The sequence below is a fragment of the Oncorhynchus kisutch genome, linkage group LG19 (genome assembly GCF_002021735.2).
Source record: "Oncorhynchus kisutch isolate 150728-3 linkage group LG19, Okis_V2, whole genome shotgun sequence".
NCBI classification, from domain to species: Eukaryota; Metazoa; Chordata; class Actinopteri; order Salmoniformes; family Salmonidae; genus Oncorhynchus; species Oncorhynchus kisutch.
The window spans coordinates 55783126-55804041 of NC_034192.2; the positions used below are offsets into that span (position 1 = coordinate 55783126).

At 50.8% G+C, this 20916-nt stretch overlaps 1 protein-coding gene across 1 annotated transcript in view; it reads left to right on the forward strand.

The window, feature by feature from the left end:
- Positions 1–20916, forward strand: part of LOC109883784 (ephrin-B1) — a 142241-nt gene that overhangs the window by 63925 nt on the left and 57400 nt on the right. Inside the window, exon 2 of the mRNA XM_031798438.1 lies at positions 10108–10385. Coding sequence (XP_031654298.1) covers positions 10108–10385 — 278 coding nt within the window. The remainder of the gene's footprint in view (positions 1–10107; positions 10386–20916) is intronic.

A 20916-nucleotide genomic window follows, 5' to 3' on the forward strand; every position in this document is an offset into this window, starting at 1 on the left:
GGGAGAGAGAGAGAGAGAGAGAGAGAGAGAGAGAGAGAGAGAGAGAGAGAGAATGAGAGGCAGAGGCAGAGGAAGGGTTGGAGAGAGAGAGCAAGAGGGGGAGAGAGACAGAGAAAGAGGGGGAGAGAGACAGAGACAGAGAAAGAGGGAGAGAGAGAGAGAGAGAAAGAGGGGGAGAGAGAGAGAGACAGAGAGAGAGAGAGAGAATGAGAGGCAGAGGGGGAGAAAGGGTTGGAGAGAGAGAGAGAAGAGAGACAGAGAAAGAGGGGGAGAGAGAGAGAGAGAGAGAGAGAGAGAGAGAGACAGACAGACAGACAGACAGACAGACAGACAGACAGACAGACAGACAGACAGACAGACAGACAGACAGACAGACAGACAGGACAGACAGACAGACAGACAGACAGAGAGACAGAGACAGAGAGAGAGACAGAGAGAGAGCAGCAGCACAATTAGACCCAACCAAATCATGAGAAAACAAAAAGATAACTACTTAACACATTGGAAAGAATTAACAAAAAAACAGAGCAAACTAGAATGCTATTTGGCCCTACACAGAGAGTACACAGCGGCAGAATACCTGACCACTGTGACTGACCCAAAATTAAGGAAAGCCTTGACTATGTACAGACTCAGTGAGCATAGCCTTGCTATTGAGAAAGGCCGCCGTAGGCAGACTTGGCTCTCAAGAGAAGACAGGCTATGTGCTCACTGCCCACAAATGAGGTGGAAACTGAGCTGCACTTCCTAACCTCCTGCCCAATGTATGACCATATTAGAGAGACATATTTCCCTCAGATTACACAGATCCACAAAGAATTCAAAAACAAATCCAATTTTGAAAAACTCCCATATCTACTGGGTGAAATACCACAGTGTGCCATCACAGCAGCAAGATTTGTGACCTGTTGCCACGAGAAAAGGGCAACCAGTGAAGAACAAACACCATTGTAAATACAACCCATATTTATGCTTATTTATTTTTCTTGTGTCCTTTAGCCATTTGTACATTGTTAGAACACTGTATATATATATAATATGACATTTGTAATGTCTTTACTGTTTTTGAAACTTCTGTATGTGTAATGTTTACTGTTAATTTTTGTTGTTTTCACTTTATATATTCACTTTGTATGTTGTCTACCTCACTTGCTTTGCAATGTTAACACATGTTTCCCATGCCAATAAAGCCCTTGAATTGAATTGAATTGAGACAGACAGACAGACAGACAGACAGACAGACAGACAGACAGACAGACAGACAGACAGACAGACAGACAGACAGACAGACAGACAGACAGACAGACAGACAGAGCAGACAGACAGACAGACAGACAGACAGACAGACAGACAGACAGACAGACAGACAGACAGACAGACAGACAGACAGACAGACAGACAGACAGACAGACAGACAGACAGACAGACAGACAGACAGACAGACAGACAGACAGACAGACAGACAGACAGGACAGACAGACAGACAGACAGACAGACAGACAGACAGACAGACAGACAGACAGACAGACAGACAGACAGACAGACAGACAGACAGACAGAAGACGACAGACAGACAGACAACAGCAGACAGACAGACAGACAGACAGACAGACAGACAGACAGACAGACAGACAGACAGACAGACAGACAGACAGACAGACAGACAGACAGACAGACAGACAGACAGACCAGACAGACAGACAGACAGAACAGACAGACAGACAGACAGACAGACAGACAGACAGACAGACAGACAGCACAGACAGACAGACAGACAGACAGACAGACAGACCAGACAAGACAGAACAGACAGACAGACAGACAGACAGACAGACAGACAGACAGACAGACAGACAGACAGACAGAACAGACAGACAGACAGACAGACAGACAGACAGACAGACAGACAGACCACAGACAGGACAGACAACAGACAGACAGACAGACAGACAGACAGACAGACAGACAGACAGACAGACAGACAGACAGACAGACAGACAGACAGACAGACAGACAGACAGACAGACAGACAGACAGACAGACAGACAGACAGACAGACAGACAGACAGACAGACAGACAGACAGACAGACAGACAGACAGACAGACAGACAGACAGACAGACAGACAGACAGACAGACAGACAGACAGACAGACAGACAGACAGACAGACAGACAGACAGACAGACAGACAGACAGACAGACAGACAGACAGACAGACAGACAGAGAGACAGAGAGAATGACAAAGACTGGAGACAGACAGAGAGAGGGTGAGAGGGATAGAGAGAGAGAGACTAATTCACTTAGTACAACTATATTTATCTATATGTTTTTGCTTCACAATCCTTTTTGAGAGCAGTTGTTTGGTCTTCAATGAAAAGTATCAACATCTCTTGCTGAACAAAATGAGACCAGGTTAGTGTTTTGAGTCCAGGTTAGTGTATTGAGTCCAGGTTAGTGTATTGAGTCCAGGTTAGTGTTTTGAGTCCAGGTTAGTGTATTGAGTCCAGGTTAGTGTATTGAGTCCAGGTTAGTGTTTTGAGTCCAGGTTAGTGTTTTGAGTCCAGGTTAGTGTTTTGAGGTCTTTTAATGTTGTTTCCAATGATCAGTTGTGTATCTGCCATGGAACACGGTGTGCATGTGTGTGAAAGAATGAATGAAAGAGAGAAAATTATAGAAAGAGAGGGAAAGAGAGAGGGGGCAGGGAGAGAGAGGGGGCAGGGCGAGGGAGAGGGCAGGGAGAGAGAGGGGGCAGGGCGAGGGAGGGGGCAGGGCGAGGGAGAGGGGGCAGGGAGAGGGAGGGGGCAGGGCGAGGGAGAGGGGGAAGGGAGAGGGAGAGGGGGCAGGGCGAGGGAGAGGGGGGAGGGAGAGAGAGGGGGCAGGGCGAGGGAGAGGGCACAGAAAGAGAGAGGGGCAGGGCGAGGGAGAGGGCAGGGAGAGGGAGGGGGTAGTGTTGGTCAGCTACAAAGCCTCATGTTGCTATGGTAACTTGTTTATGCCTCACTGGTGCATCTTGTAGATCAAATTAGCGACTGATGGAGTCCTTGTCTGCGACACACACACACAGACACACACACACACAGACACACACACACACACCCTGTTATCGCTCTCTGAATTAATGCCCCCCTAAGCAGAGAGCAGACAATAACAGGGGACTACCGGCCCATTGCCTAACCCCTTTCGGATCTGTCTGTGTTTGTGTGTGTTCATGCGTGTGTACCAGCACAATCCCTTCTCTGATCCCTCCTTCCAATCGGCATACTCTATCATCTCATCATATTAACACAGAGTTCATTCTGATCATTATATCATCTCATTACATTAACACAGAGTCCATTCTAATCATTATATCATCTCATCATATTAACACAGAATTAATTCTGATCATTATATCATCTCATCACATTAACACAGAATTCATTCTGATCATTATATTATCTCATCACATTAACACAGAGTCCATTCTAATCATTATAACATCTCATTACATTAACACAGAGTTCATTCTGATCATTATAACATCTCATTACATTAACACAGAATTCATTCTGATCATTATAACATCACATTAACACAGAGTCCATTCTGATCATTATATCATCTCATCACATTAACACAGAATTCATTCTGATCATTATAACATCTCATTACATTAACACAGAATTCATTCTGATCATTATAACATCACATTAACACAGAGTCCATTCGGATCATTATATCATCTCATCACATTAACACAGAGTTCATTTCCGGTCATTTTAACATCTCATTTAGCATTGATCCTTTCTATTCCTCCTTTATTCCTCCCACTCCTAGTACATGGATACATCTGGTAATGCCTCTATCCAATGAATGAAGGCTGGGAATCTCTCTCATCTCTCTCTCTGTTTCTCTCTCTGACAGGGAGTCGTTTAGCAGGCTAATGAGCTGAGTGATGATAGATGTAGATAAGGTGGCCGGGAGTCCAAACTCTGAGAGAGAGAGAGATGGTGGGGGGAGAGAGGGTGGGAGGGGAGAGAGGGTGGGAGGGGAGAGAGGGTGGTGGGGAGAGGGTGGGAGGGGAGAGAGAGAGGGTGGGAGGGGAGAGAGAGAGGGTGGGAGGGAGGGGGAGAGAGAGGGGGAGAGAGAGAGAGAGGGTGGGAGGGAGAGAGAGGGGGAGAAAGAGAGAGAGGATGGGAGGGAGAGATGGTGGGGGGAGAGAGGGTGGGAGGGGAGAGAGAGAGGGTGGGAGGGAGAGAGGGTGGGAGGGGAGAGAGAGAGGGTGGGAGGGAGGGAGAGAGGGTGGGAGGGGAGAGAGAGAGGAGGGGAGAGAGAGAGGGTGGGAGGGAGAGAGAGAGGGTGGGAGTGGAGAGAGGGTGGGAGGGGAGAGAGAGAGGATGGGAGGGAGAGAGAGAGGATAGGAGGGAGAGAGATGGGGGAGAAAGAGAGAGGGTGGGGGAGAGAGAGAGGGTGGGAGGGGAGAGAGAGGGTGGGAGGGAGAGAGAGGGGGAGGGGAGAGAGGGTGGTGGGGAGAGGGTGGGAGGGGAGAGAGAGAGGGTGGGGGAGAGAGAGAGGGTGGGAGGAGAGAGAGGGTGGGAGGGAGAGAGAGAGGGTGGGAGGGGAGAGAGGGTGGGAGGGGAGAGAGAGAGGATGGAGGGAGAGAGATGGGGGAGAAAGAGAGATGGTGGGGGGAGAGAGGGTGGGAGGGGAGAGAGAGAGGAGGGGAGAGAGAGAGGGTGGGAGGGAGAGAGGGGGGAGGGGGAGAGACGGTGGTGGGGAGAGAGAGAGGATGGGAGAGAGAGATGGTGGGGGAGAGAGGGTGGGAGGGGAGAGAGAGAGGGTGGGAGGGGAGAGAGAGAGGGTGGGAGGGGAGAGAAGAGGATGGGAGGGAGAGAGAGAGGATGGGAGGGAGAGAGATGGGGGAGAAAAGAGAGATGGTGGGGGAGAGAGGGTGGGAGGGAGGAGAGGGGGGGGGGGTGGTGGGGAGAGGGTGGGAGGGACAGAGAGAGGGTGGGAGGGGAGAGAGAGAGGGTGGGAGGGAGAGAGAGAGGGTGGGAGGGGAGAGAGGATGAGAGGGAGAGAGAGAGGATGGGAGGGAGAGAGATGGGGGAGAAAGAGAGATGGTGGGGGGAGAGAGGGTGGGAGGGGAGAGAGAGGGTGGGAGGGAGAGAGAGAGGGTGGGGGGAGAGAGGGTGGGAGGGGAGAGAGAGAGGGTGGGAGGGGAGAGTGTGTGGTGGGGAGAGGGTGGAGGGGAGAGAGAGACGGTGGGAGGGAGAGAGAGAGGGTGGGGGGAGAGAGGGTGGGAGGGGAGAGAGAGAGGTGGGAGGAGAGAGAGGGGAGAAAGATAGAGGGTGGTGGGGAGAGAGAGGGGGGGAGAGAGAGAGGGTGGGGGGAGCGGTTGGGGAGGGGAGAAGAGAGAGGGGTGGACAGAGAGAGAGGGTGGACAGAGAGAGAGGGTGGACAGAGAGAGAGAGGGTGACAGAGAGAGAGAGGGTGGACAGAGAGAGAGGGTGGACAGAGAGAGGAGGGTGGACAGAGAGAGAGAGGGTGGACAGAGAGAGGGTGGACAGAGAGAGAGAGGGTGGACAGAGAGAGAGGGTGGACAGAGAGAGAGAGGGTGGACAGAGAGAGAGAGGGTGGACAGAGAGAGAGGGTGGACAGAGAAGAGGGGTGACAGAGAGAGAGAGGGGTGGACAGAGAGGGAGAGGATGGACAGAGAGAGAGGATGGACAGAGAGAGAGGGTGGACAGAGAGAGAGGTTGGACAGAGAGAGAGGGTGGACAGAGAGAGAGGGTGGACAGAGGGAGAGGGTGGACAGAGACAGAGGGTGACAGAGATAGAGGGTGGACAGAGAGAGAGAGAGGGTGGACAGAGAGAGAGAGAGGGTATACAGAGAGAGAAGAGGGTGGACAGAGGAGAGAGGTGGACAGAGAGAGAGGAGGTGGACAGAGAGGGTGGACAGAGAGGAGAGGGTGGACAGAGAGAGAGAGAGGTGGACAGAGAGAGAGAGAGGGTGGACAGAGAGAGCGGGTGGACAGAGAGAGAGGGTGGACAGAGAGACAGGGTGGACAGAGAGAGACAGGGTGGACAGAGAGAGAGAGGGTGGACAGAGAGAGAGGGTGGACAGAGAGAGAGAGGGTGGACAGAGAGAGAGAGTGAGGGGGAGAGTTGGGAGGGGAGAGAGAGGGGGTGGGGGAGAGAGGAAAGAGGACAGTGGACAGAGAGAGAGAGGGTGGGACAGAGAGAGAGGTGGACAGAGAGAGAGGGTGGACAGAGAGAGAGAGGGTGGACAGAGAGAGAGGGTGGACAGAGAGAGAGGTGGATAGAGAGAGGGTGGACAGAGAGAGAGAGGGTGGACAGAGAGAGAGGGTGGACAGAGAGAGAGGGTGGACAGAGAGAGAGGGTGGACAGAGAGAGCGGGTTGGACAGAGAGAGAGGGGTGGACAGAGAGAGAGGTGGACAGAGAGAGAGGGTGGACAGAGAGAGAGGGTGGACAGAGAGAGAGAGGGTGGACAGAGAGAGGGTGGACAGAGAGAGAGGGTGGACAGAGAGAGAGGGTGGACAGAGAGAGAGGGTGGACAGAGAGAGAGAGGGTGGACAGAGAGAGAGGATGGACAGAGAGAGGATGGACAGAGAGAGAGGGTGGACAGAGAGAGAGGTTGGACAGAGAGAGAGGGTGGACAGAGAGAGAGGGTGGACAGAGAGGAGAGGGTGGACAGAGACAGAGGTGGACAGAGAGAGAGAGGGTGGACAGAGAGAGAGAGGGTGGACAGAGAGAGAGAGAGGGTGGACAGAGAGAGAGAGAGGGTGGACAGAGAGAGAGGGTGGACAGAGAGAGAGGGTGGACAGAGAGAGAGAGAGGGTGGACAGAGAGAGCGGGTGGACAGAGAGAGAGGGTGGACAGAGAGAGAGGGTGGACAGAGAGACAGGGTGGACAGAGAGAGACAGGGTGGACAGAGAGAGAGAGGGTGGACAGAGAGAGAGGGTGGACAGAGAGAGAGAGGGTGGACAGAGAGAGAGAGTGAGGGGGAGAGGTTGGGAGGGGAGAGAGAGGGGTGGGGGGAGAGAGGAAAGAGGACAGTGGACAGAGAGAGAGAGGGTGGACAGAGAGAGAGGGTGGACAGAGAGAGAGGGTGGACAGAGAGAGGGTGGACAGAGAGAGAGAGGGTGGACAGAGAGAGAGGGTGGACAGAGAGAGAGGGTGGACAGAGAGAGAGGGTGGACAGAGAGAGCGGGTGGACAGAGAGAGAGAGGGTGGACAGAGAGAGAGGGTGGACAGAGAGAGAGGGTGGACAGAGAGAGAGGGTGGACAGAGAGAGAGAGGGTGGACAGAGAGAGAGAGGGTGGACAGAGAGAGAGAGGGTGCCAGGTGAGTGAAAGAGGGGGGAAGAGAGAGGGGGGGGGAGAGGGGTGAGACAGAGAGATAGAGGGTAGACAGAGAGAGAGGGTGGACAGAGAGAGGGTGGACAGAGAGAGAGAGGGTGCCAGGTGAGTGAAAGAGTGGGGAAGAGAGAGAGAGGGGTGAGACAGAGAGATAGAGGGTGGGAGTGGAGAGAAATTGTGGGGGAGAGAGGGAGGGGAGAGATAGAGAGGGGGAGAGAGAAAGCCTTCCTGTATCCCTGATGTCCTGCTAAACCATAAGGGATCAGTAAGAAAAACAAACGTTTGTCGCTCCTCTAAATCCTCCCCCAAATCTGTTGCCATGGTCAGATCTCATCTGTTGATATTCCCGGTACTGCCCGTGACCACACACACACAGTGGTGCATCAGGCTGTCTGGGTTAATTGGCTGGTTAACTGGGACAGTAGCGAGTACTGAACCCTGTTGACATTTTAAACTAGAGTCCAGAACAATGGTTCCGCCTGTCTGTCTGCCTGTCTTCCTGTCCGTCTTCCTGTCTGTCTGCCTGTCTTTCCCGAAAAGACCGCAGTCTCAGCTCTTTACTCTCTATCACAGGATCTGGGTCAGGGGTCAGGGTCAGGGTGATAACATTACACATTGTGCTTTAAATATTTTGACATTAAAATATCCTCTCTGGTTTCAATGCTTGCTATACTGTTTAAGGCTGTCCCCCCCCCCCCCCCCCCCCCCCAGAATACTGGCATTATCATGAGAAAACAGTTTATCGTTTTAGAGGTCTGTGGAATCTACCCACTGAAACAAAAGGAATGAACTCAAACCCACAGTGAGGGACTGTGACTGTGACTGTGTTCCTATTCCCTATGTAGGGCATTACTTTTGACCAGATACCTATGGGCTGTTCTGGCCCCGAAAAGGCTTGTCCAGGGCTTCCTTGCAGTGCATTCAGAAAGTATTCAGACCCCTTCACTTTTTCCACATTTTGTTACGTTACAGACTTATTCTAAAATGGATTGGTTTATTTTTCCCCTCATCAATCTACACACAATACCCCATAATGACATCACAATACCCATAATGACATCACAATACCCCATAATGACATCACAATACCCCATAATGACATCACAATACCCCATAATGACATCACAATACCCCATAATGACATCACAATACCCCATAATGACATCACAATACCCCATAATGACAAGTGAAAAGTATATTTTTTTTGTGCAAATGTATTAAAAATAAAAAACTTAAATATCTTACTTCCATAAGTATTCAGACCCTTTGCTATGAGACTCAAAAATGAGCTCAGGTGCATCCTGTTTCCATTGATCATCCTTGAGATGCTTCTACAACTTGATGGGAGTCCACTTGTGTTAAATTCAATTGATTGGACATAATCTGGAAAGGCATACACCTGTCTATATAAGGTCCCACAGTTGACAGTGCATGTCAGAGCAGAAACCAAGCCATGAGGTCGAAGGAGCTGTAGGTAGAGCTCCAAGACAGGATTGTATCGAGGCACAGATCTGTAGGATACCAAAGCATTTCTGCAGCATTGAAAGTCCCCAAGAACACAGTGGCCTCCATCATTCTTAAATTGAAGAAGTTTGGAACCCCCAACACTTTTCCTAGAGCTGGCCGCCCGGCCAAACTGAGCAGTCGGGAGAGAAGGGCCTTGGTCAGGGAGGTGACCACGAACCCGATGGTCACTCTGACAGAGCTCCAGAGTTCCTCTGTGAAGATGGGAGAACCTTCCAGAAGGACAACCATCTCTGCAGCAATCCACCAATCAAGCCTTCATGGTAGAGTGGCCAGATGGAAGCCACCCCCCAGTAAAAGGCACATGACAGCCCGCTTAGAGTTTGCCAAAAGGCACATAAAGGCCTCAGACCATGAGAAACAAGATTGAACTCTTTGACCTGAATGCCAAGCCACGGTCACGTCTGGAGGAAACCAGGCACCACTCATCACCTTGCCAATACAATCCCTATGGTGAAGTATGGTGGTGGCAGCATCATGCTCTGGGGATGTTTTTCAACGGCAGGGACTGGGAGTCTAGTCAGGATTGAATGAACGGAGCAACGTACAGAGAGATCCTTGATGAGAACCTGCACCAGGGGCGCTCAGGACCTCAGACTGGGGTGAAGGTTCACCTTCTAACAGGACAATGATCCTAAGCACACAGCCAAGACAATGCAGGAATGGCTTCGGGACAAGTCTCTGAATGTTTTTGAGTGACTCAGCCAGAGCCCGGACTTGAACCCGAACGAACATCTCTGGAGAGACCTGAAAATAGCTGTGCAGCAACACTCCACATCCAACCTGACAGAACTTGAGAGGATCTGCAGAGAAGAATGGGAGAAACTCCCCAAATACAGGTGTGCCGTGCTTGTAGCATCATACCCAAGAAGACTCAAGGCTGTAATCGCTGCCAATGGTGCTTCAACAAAGTGCTGAGTAAAAGGTCTGGATGCTTCTGGAAACGTGATATTTCAGTTACATTGTTTAATACATTTGCCAAAACAAATCTAAAAACCTGTTTTGCTTTGTCATTATGGGGTATTGAGTGTAGTTTAATGAATACAAAAACAACTATTTAATACACTTTAGAATAAGTCTGTAACGTAACAAAATGTGGAAAAAGGGAAGGGGTCTGAATACTTTTCGAATGCACTGTACTTACTTATATAGTGAATAGGGTGCCATTTTGGAGTTAGTCTACATCAGCCCAGACCATGTTCTCTTCTCCTCCCCTCAGGTTCCTGTCAGGTAGAGGAGTGGTCATCTACCCAGATATCGGGGACAAGCTGGACATTATCTGTCCCAAGGCTGAGTCAGGACGAGACTATGAGTTCTATAAGCTGTACCTGGTCAGGAGGGAGCAGGCGGAGGGGTGCAGCACGGTCATGGACCCCAACGTACTGGTCAACTGTAACAAGCCAGAGAAGGACATCAAGTTCACCATCAAGTTCCAGGAGTTTAGTCCCAACTATATGGGCCTGGAGTTTAAGAACAATATGAATTACTACATCACATGTGAGTACTGAATCAATCTGAATCAAGTTTTTTTTTAAATTGTCTTCTAACAGTTTATATCATCACACACGAGTGCAGAATAAGGTTTGTAGTTACAGTTGTATATGTTGTTGAAACCACTGACCTCCGAACCCAGACTGACGATGTGCTAGCAGCTAAAACGTTTGTTCCACTCTTATTGACTGTAAATAATGAAAGAGTGCTGACCCTCCACAATGCATCAAATAGGTTCTGTTTCATCACGCTTGATGAAGCTTGATGAAGTTTTAAGGTGAGTGGGCCCAGGGAGTGGTGTTTCCTAACCTATTTATTTGTCCCCGGTGATGGTTGTGGTGTAAAGTGGAGCCCGAGTAAATCTGTTATATAAAGACAGTTTAGTTTGTCTGAGCTGATAACTGACCCAACGTAGAGAGATGAGGACAGTCAACAAGAGTCAAGAGCAGGAGACTGGTCTAACTTAAGGTGTCATACCAAAAAATATATCTTCATAATATTGCACACCCTCCCCACTCATAAAATTCCCTCAAAAATAATATTTACCTCCCTACCAACCCATGGGTTTCCTGGTAGCAGAGGTCACTGGGAGTTTGGGGAGACAGTTTAGGATCCCGTAGTCTCTCTGGTATCACCAGGGGATGGGTGGAGTGAGCTGCAGGGAGGTTTACATCTCACAGGTAGGGGAATTGAAGTAGCCTAATCACATGAAAACATTGTGACTGGTTGTTTATGCCACACATTGAAAAGGTCACACATTTTAAAAGTTAAATGACAAATACTTCGGCTAAATATTGAAGCGTTAGGTTAGAGGTCGTGGATCAGAAAAGAGGCACAACGCGCTCTAAGCTTTCCTGAATAACTGGGCTTTCCTGAATAACTGGGCTTTCCTGAATAACTGGGCTTTCCCGAATAACTGGGCTTTCCTGAATAACTGGGCTTTCCTGAATAACTGGGCTTTCCTGAATAACTGGGCTTTCCCGAATAACTGGGCCTGCTGGGAGCAGAGGCTTATGGACACATTGTATAGGACGACTTGGGAGAATGATGCATCAGTTTTAAAATAAAGAATACAGACAGACTGTCCTGTACTGTGCCTTTCTAGATGATCTGCCGACCTACAACTGATTCAAGTGATGTGAATGGAATGAAACATCCAAATAACAGGGCTTTTGCGCCAATATTGAAATGACATTTTCACTGCAGTTTACAGCCGAGAGTTTTTATGAAAACGGCAATATTCATTTCATTGTGGTGTTGTAGACTAGTCTAGGTAGGATAATTGTATTGTCGCCAAGGCCATACAAATGTATTAACTTATTAACTGATGTAAGCAAGCAACATATTTTATAATCATAATTAAAAAATAAATAAAAGTAGTACACCTTGTAATAATACTAAACAATCTTAGACCTTAACCTTAACCTTTGACCCCCCCCAAGAGATTTTAGCCTTTTGTTATTCCCACTTCGGACACCAATGTAGAAAACGTCAGGACAAGGAAGTAAAACCGGGTCACTAGCGTGAAATGGAAACATTGTGTGCATCGTGCCGTATCATGGCTCATATAGCGAGAACTGTGAGTGTATAATGGTTTAGGAATGACAGTCACAGGGACCAGGCTTTGAGTCCCAGTCAGGGTAACCCCTCTAATCCACTATATGGGTGTCAGGTGTTATAGACTTTTAGTCACAGTACATTTTTGTTCGATTAGCTGTGTTTCTGTCAGGTTTCTGTACTTTACATGTGATGGCAGAGTATGATAAACACGTCACCTGATTGGTACAAATCATCATGACATCATTCTGCCAGGAAGGCTCATTTTGCAGTCAACATTTAACTGGGAAGGTTTTGGGGGGAAAACATTGAACATGACTGTTTCAGCATCACAGATTTTATAGAGCTGAAAGGCTATATATCTTACATTTAGAAGTGTTTACTTGAGGCTGACTAGCATCTATTGAGTTGCAATGTCCCATTTATTGAATGTCCAAAACAACGTAAAGTATCTACAAAATTAGTTTTGCAGCGACACAATTTGAAAGGAAGGCTACAGCTCAGTTTACTTTTATTGTTTGTGATTCACAAATTGCTATTTTGATTCCCAACTACTACAATGGTGAACCACAGCATTCAGTTAGTCAAAAATACTAGGCCTCTCTGCTGTACCTGTCCTCTCTGCTGCACCTGGCCTCTCCCCTGCCTATTACCTGGCCTCTCCCCTGCCCATTACCTGGCCTCTCCCCTGCCTATTACCTGGCCTCTCCTCTGCCTATTACCTGGCCTCTCCCCTGCCTATTACCTGGCCTCTCCTCTGCCTATTACCTGGCCTCTCCTCTGCCTATTACCTGGCCTCTGCCCTGCCTATTACCTGGCCTCTCCTCTGCCTATTACCTGGCCTCTCTCCTGCCTGCCACCTGGCCTCTACCCTGCCTGGCACCTGGCCTCTCTGCTGCACCTGGTCTCTCCCCTGCCTGCCACCTGGCCTCTCTTCTGCACCTGGCCTCTCCCCTGCCTGCCACCTGGCCTCTCCCCTGCCTATTACCTGGCCTCTCCCCTGCCCTACACCTGGCCTCTCTGCTGCACCTGGCCTCTCCCCTGCCAATCACCTGCCCTCTCTGCTGCACCTGGCCTCTCCCCTGCCTATTACCTGGCCTCTCCTCTGCCTATTACCTGGCCTCTCCTCTGCCTATTACCTGGCCTCTCTCCTGCCTTCCACCTGGCCTCTACCCTGCCTGCCACCTGGCCTCTCTGCTGCACCTGGCCTCTCCCCTGCCTATCACCTGGCCTCTCTCCTGCCTATTACCTTGCCTCTCCCCTGCCTACCACCTGGCCTCTCTGCTGCACCTGGTCTCTCCCCTGCCTATTACCTGGCCTCTCCCCTGCCTAATATCTGGCCTCTCCCCTGACTATCACCTGGCCTCTCCCCTGCCTACCACCTGGCCTCTCCTCTGCCTATCACCTGGCTTCTCTGCCTCACCTGGCCTATAACCTGGTCTCTCTGCTGCACCTGACCACTCCCCTGCCTATCACCTGGCCTCTCTGCTGCACCTGGCCACTCCCCTGCCTATCATCTGGCCTCTCCACTGCGCCTGGCCTCTCCACTGCACCTGGCCTCTCCACTGCACCTAGCCTCTCCACTGCACCTAGCCTCTCCACTGCACCTAGCCTCTCCACTGCACCTAGCCTCTCCACTACACCTGGCCTCTCCACTACACCTGGCCTCTCCACTACACCTGGCCTCTCCACTGCACCTAGCCTCTCCACTGCACCTAGCCTCTCCACTGCACCTGGTCTCTCCACTACACCTGGCCTCTCCACTGCATCTGACCTTTCCTCTGTACCTGGCCTCTCCACTGCACCTGGCCTCTCCCCTGCCTATTACCTGGCCTCTCCCCTGCCTATCATCTGGCCTCTCCCCTGCCTACCACCTGGCCTCTCCTTTGCCTATCACCTGGCTTCTCTGCTTCACCTGGCCTCCCCTGCCTAACACCTGGCCTCTCTGCTGCACCTGGCCACTCCCCTGCCTTACACCTGGCCTCTCTGCTGCACCTGGCCACTCCCCTGCCTATCATCTGGCCTCTCCACTGCACCTAGCCTCTCCACTGCACCTGGCCTCTCCACTACACCTGGCCTCTCCACTGCACCTAGCCTCTCCACTGCACCTGGCCTCTCCACTACACCTGGCCTCTCCACTGCATCTGACCTCTCCTCTGTACCTGGCTTCTCCACTGCACCTGCCTGGCCTCTCCTCTGCCCATCACCTGGCCTCTCCTCTGCCCATCACCTGGCCTCTCCTCTGCCAATCACCTGGCATCTCTGCTGCACCTGGCCTCTCTGCTGCACCTGGCCTCTCCGCTGCACCTGGCCTCTCCAATGCACCTGGCCTCTCCTCTGCCCACACCTGGCCTCTCCTCTGTACCTGGCCTCTCCACTGCACCTGGACTCTCCACTGCACCTGGCCTCTCCTCTGCCCTTCACCTGGCCTCTCCTCTGCCAATCAGCTGGGCCTCTCTGCCAATATCCTGGCCTCTCTGCTGCACCTGGCCTTTCCTCTGCCAATCAGCTGGGCCTCTCTGCCAATATCCTGGCCTCTCTGCTGCACCTGGCCTCTCCGCTGCACCTGGCCTCTCCGCTGCACCTGGCCTCTTCAATGTACCGGGTCTCTCCTCTGCCCACACCTGGCCTCTCCTCTGTACCTTGCCTCTCCACTGCACCTGGCCTCTCCGCTGCACCTGGCTTCTCCAATGTACCTGGTCTCTCCTCTGCCCACACCTGGCCTCTCCTCTGTACCTTGCCTCTCCACTGCACCTGGCCTCTCCGCTGCACCTGGCTTCTCCTCTGTACCTGGCCTCTCCTCTGTACCCGGCCTCTCCACTGCACCTGGCCTCCCCGCTGCACCTGGCCTCTCCACTGCACCTGGCCTCTCCACTGCACCTGGCCTCTCCGCTGCACCTGGCCTCCTCTGTACCTGGCCTCTCCACTGCACCTGGCCTCTCCACTGCACCTGGCCTCTCCGCTGCACCTGGCCTCCTCTGTACCTGGCCTCTCCTCTGTACCTGGCCTCTCCACTGCACCTGGCCTCTCCACTGCACCTGGCCTCTCCGCTGCACCTGGCCTCTCCGCTGCACCTGGCCTCTCCGCTGCACCTGGTCTCTCCTCTGCCCATCACTTGGCCTTGTACTGTGTGTGTGTGAATGACGTCTTAAAAAGACAGTGCACACTTTTGTAAAAGAAGAGAAGCTTATTCTATGCAAATGTTGTTGATCAGGACAATAAAATAAGTCCCAAATAGAAGGGAAACAAATCGTTTTTCATCTGTAGACCCATGAAATCAGGCAAAACAAGCTGTATAGCTCAGTGCATCCACACACTCCTAAGTGTTCACCTGTACTGTGAATAGGCCTAGGTTACATCTTGATTCACCCAGTTTATCAATAGATATTTACCATTCAAATACATTATTAATTAATGACACCTTTTTTGCCATGGTATCGTTTTGTTATCATTTTGGTATTGAGTATCATGATGGTATTGAGTATCATGATGGTATTGAGTATTGCAATACTAAACCAGGTATCGTATCGGTCAAAATTATGCTTCGTGACAACACTAATCCTGCCATCTCTGCCCTCCATCCCTCCATCTCTGCCCTCCATCTTGTCATCTCTGCCCTCCATCCTGCCATCTCTGCCCTCCATCTCTGCCCTCCATCTCTGCCCTCCATCCTGCCATCTCTGCCCTCCATCTCTGCCCTCCATCTCTGCCCTCCATCCCGCCATCTCTGCCCTCCATCTCTGCCCTCCATCCCGCCATCTCTGCCCCCAATCTCTGCCCTCCATCCCGCCATCTCTGCCCTCCATCTCTGCCCTCCATCTCTGCCCTCCATCCTGCCATCTCTGCCCTCCATCTCTGCCCTCCATCTCTGCCCGCCATCTCTGCCCTCCATCCTGCCATCTCTGCCCTCCATCCTGCCATCCTGCCATCTCTGCCCTCCATCTCTGCCCTCCATCTCTGCCCTCCATCCTGCCATCCTGCCATCTCTGCCCTCCATCTCTGCCCTCCATCTCTGCCCGCCATCTCTGCCCTCCATCCCGCCATCTCTGCCCTCCATCCTGCCATCTCTGCCCTCCATCTCTGCCCTCCATCTCTGCCCTCCATCTCTGCCCTCCATCTCTGCCCTCCATCCTGCCATCCTGCCATCTCTGCCCTCCATCTCTGCCCTCCATCTCTGCCCGCCATCTCTGCCCTCCATCCCGCCATCTCTGCCCTCCATCCTGCCATCTCTGCCCTCCATCTCTGCCCTCCATCTCTGCCCTCCATCTCTGCCCTCCATCTCTGCCCTCCATCCTGCCATCTCTGCCCTCCATCTCTACCCTCCATCTCTGCCCTCCATCTCTGCCCTCCATCCCGCCATCTCTGCCCTCCATCTCGCCATCTCTGCCCTCCATCTCGCCATCTCTGCCCTCCATCTCTGCCCTCCATCCTGCCATCTCTGCCCTCCATCTCTGCCCTCCATCCTGCCATCTCTGCCCTCCATCTCTGCCCTCCATCCTGCCATCTCTGCCCTCCATCTGCCCTCCATCCTGCCATCTCTGCCCTCCATCTCTGCCCTCCATCCTGCCATCTCTGCCCTCCATCTCTGCCCTCCATCCTGCCATCTCTGCCCTCCATCCTGCCATCTCTGCCCTCCATCTCTGCCCTCCATCCTGTCATCTCTGCCCTCCATCTCTGCCCTCCATCCTGCCATCTCTGCCCTCCATCTCTGCCCTCCATCCTGCCATCTCTGCCCTCCATCTCGCCATCTCTGCCCTCCATCCCTCCATCTCTGCCCTCCATCTCTGCCATCTCTCTGAGAGAGAGAGAGATTTAAATAATCTTTATTGGGTCTGGGAGCCCACAACACTATAAACACTCATATAAAACCATAGTTACACATCAATTAAAAACACAACACCAAATAACTAAACATAACAACCTCTGAAAATATTGTTAACCAGTTTGTAATATGCAAACTCAATCCTCCGTCTCGCTGCCAACATTTCCTCCAGCATTCCCACCACATCCACAGACCCCTGTCCCCGAAAACTGTTCTTTTGAGTCGTCCATATTGCTAATTTGGCTGCCCCTGACACAAAATTAAGCAAAGTAACTACACCCCTTCGACTAAACCTGTACTTTAGCCCAAATATGAAGAGAAAACCTCTCCCAGAGCTAAGAACCAATTAGTGATCAGTTCAATCATCCCGACCAACCTGGGACACTGTAAAAACAAATGTGCCAGAGTTTCAGACTCAGCACAGAATGGACGCCATTCCTCAACTATCGGATCCAGGTGTACCAGATACATATTGGTGGCTATGGCTCCATGTATTATCCTCCAATGGAGGTCAGCTGTCCTCTTATCAATTGGCAGTCTATATAAAGACCTCCAACAGCCTTTTGGGGAGCCACCTGGACCCAACACACCTGCCCACCTCATTGATTTTACCCCTTCCAGGGAAGAGGCAGAGGACAGTTTTATACAGATTTTGTACATGGCCTTCGTTCCTACCGCCTTGAACTCCACCTGCTCGGGGGTATGGAAGGAAAGCAGCATCCCCACGTCCTACTCGAAGCCCCCACCGCCTTGAACTCCACCTGCTCGGGGGTATGGAAGGAAAGCAGCATCCCCACGTCCTACTCGAAGCCCCCACCGCAGCACTAACAATCAGTGCAGGGAAAACATAATCCAGACCCTACTTCCACCGATCCAGAATTGGAAGTGTCAGTCACATACTGCAGATGAAGTACTAGCAAGGAGTCACAGACCTCATCTACGACCTTCCTCAGTAGGCGAGATGATCAGATCCCTGCTCTTTCTCCCAGCTCCTCCAACAATCTGCTCCTACTCCTTAGATGACCCAGCTTGGTACACCCCACACCTAACAGGCATGAACGTAGGCTGGCTGAACTCAAAACAGGGGACTGGATGGCAGTGTTGTAAAAAAGAGGCTCTGCTAAAAGCTGCATCTCTGGTGGCGTGCCGGCCTTACGGGACTTGACAAAGACTCTCCAAGCCTGCATAACAGACTCATAAAACGGAGTCAGTCCAGACAAATCACCCCCCTCCAGCTTTAAGAGGAAAAGGTGCTTATCTAAACCCAACATCCCGCTCTCCTCATCATTGTATAGGCTGTTGTCGACCCAGCTAGAACCGTCACTGTACAACAATCTCTGGGCTGCTAGAACCGTCACTGTACAACAGTCTCTGGGCTGCTAGAACCGTCACTGTACAACAATCTCTGGGCTGCTAGAACCGTCACTGTACAACAGTCTCTGGGCTGCTAGAACCGTCACTGTACAACAGTCTCTGGGCTGCTAGAACCGTCACTGTACAACAGTCTCTGGGCTGCTAGAACCGTCACTGTACAACAGTCTCTGGGCTGCTAGAACCGTCACTGTACAACAGTCTCTGGGCTGCTAGAACCGTCAATGTACAACAGTCTCTGGGCTGCTATAACCGTCACTGTACAACAGTCTCTGGGCTGCTAGAACCGTCACTGTACAACAGTCTCTGGGCTGCTAGAACCGTCACTGTACAACAGTCTCTGGGCTACTAGAACCGTCACTGAACAACAGTCTCTGGGCTGCTAGAACCGTCACTGTACAACAGTCTCTGGGCTGCTAGAACCGTCACTGTACAACAGTCTCTGGGCTGCTAGAACCGTCACTGTACAACAGTCTCTGGGCTGCTAGAACCGTCACTGTACAACAGTCTCTGGGCTGCTAGAACCGTCACTGTACAACAGTCTCTGGGCTGCTAGAACCGTCACTGTACAACAGTCTCTGGGCTGCTAGAACCGTCACTGTACAACAGTCTCTGGGCTGCTAGAACCGTCACTGTACAACAGTTTCTGGGCTGCTAGAACCGTCACTGTACAACAGTCTCTGGGCTGCTAGAACCGTCACTGTACAACAGTCTCTGGGCTGCTTGAAGCCGGAAAGCCTTGATCCTGGAGGAAATGTCCACCAGGCCTTTCCCACCCTCATGCAGTGGCAGGTAGAGGGCTGCAGCTAAAGCTTAAAATCCAATGTTATCCAGACCAAAAGAAATTGACAAGGGTCCTCTGAAGCACTTGTATCAGACCCCCCCCGGTGGCTGTAAAATCACTAGTCTATGCCACAGGGTAGAGGCAGCAAGATTATTGGCTACCAGTACACTTCAACCTATAAGACAGCTGGGGTAGCAGCCATTTCCACCTTGACAGTCTGGCACACACTTTCTCCACTACACCCTCTCAGTTCTTTTTCTGAAATCTGTTTGCGTTGCAATGTCGACTGCCCTAGGTAAAAAATTTAAAAAAAGATTTTTTTTAAAGAAGCACTAGGAGCATCCATATCCTTGAGTCTAGCAAAACGAGACCTAATCAAGGCACCCTTCACTCTTCATGTAGAAACGACCTCAGTTCATGTCTCTTGTCCTGTAAGTTCATAACTAGTACGGTGTCATTCTGAGTGAGCAGCTTCAATTCAATAGATTTGATGTCCTGTTCAAGGGCCCTGATAGTCTCTTTAACTTCAATACTAGACAGAGCAGTATACTGTTGACAAAACACTCGTATTTGGGCCTTCCCAACCTCCCACCATTGTCTCAAAATTCCCTTTTATAACCCTCAATTTTTCCCAAAACAACAAAAACCTTTCACAAAACATAACAACATGTAACAAATTAACATTAAAATACCAATGAGGTGATGATCTTCGTGGACAAGTGAATATCAACAGTAACAATATGGTGATCAGAGAAACCCACAGGAGTAATATCACACCGTCCAACCCTACTACAGTAGTGATCAGATACATACAACCTGTCTAACCTTCCAACCCTACTACAGTAGTGATCAGATACATACAACCTGTCTAACCTTCCAACCCTACTACAGTAGAGATCAGATACATACAACCTGTCTAACCTTCCAACCCTACTACAATAGTGATCAGATACATACAACCTGTCTAACCTTGCTGCACTGACACCACCTTCATTAACTTTTAACCATGTGTACTGCCTAACTTTTGCATTCCTTACTCTCCACACATCAGAAAGCTCAAACTCAGTTAATAGACCAGACAGGCAAGTGGCTGACCACAGGTGAGGTTCTTCAGCGGTGCGATCAACAGTAAAATCCACTGTACAATTCCAGTCACCCCCTAAAACCATACACCCCTCTTGATCACACTGTCCCAGTCCCCCTCTAAAACCATACACCCCTCTTGATCACACTGTCCCAGTCCCCCCCTAAAACCATACACCCCTCTTGATCACACTGTCCCAGTCCCCCTCTAAAACCATACACCCCTCTTGATCACACTGTCCCAGTCCCCCCCTAAAACCATACACCCCTCTTGGTCACACTGTCCCAGTCCCCCCCTAAAACCATACACCCCTCTTGATCACACTGTCCCAGTCCCCCTCTAAAACCATACACCCCTCTTGATCACACTGTCCCAGTCCCCCCCTAAAACCATACACCCCTCTTGGTCACACTGTCCCAGTCCCCCCCTAAAACCATACACCCCTCTTGATCACACTGTCCCAGTCCCCCCCTAAAACCATACACCCCTCTTGGTCACACTGTCTTAAGGTTTCCTTTATTTGATCAAAAACAGCAATACGCTCTGTACCCTCATTAGGAGCATAAACATTCAAAACAACAAACAAAACCCCATAACATCCACCTTGACCAATAAAACCCGACCCTTGACAATCTCTGTTATAGATACCACAGTCACCCCTAAGCCTGAGGAAAACTAAATTGCTACTCCAGCACTGAAATTAGTACCATGACTGAGTACATGCTGCCCCTCCCACCACATACCCCAGTCAACCTCATTTTCCTCATTGCTATGTGTCTCCTGTAGGAAAACTACATTAAGCCTTTTCTGTTTTATTACTTCTAATACCCAAGCCCTCTTATTCCTGTCCCTTCCCCCATTAATATTGAGATAACTTACCCTTAGTACCTCCATAGAGAAAAGAAATGCAGAAGACACC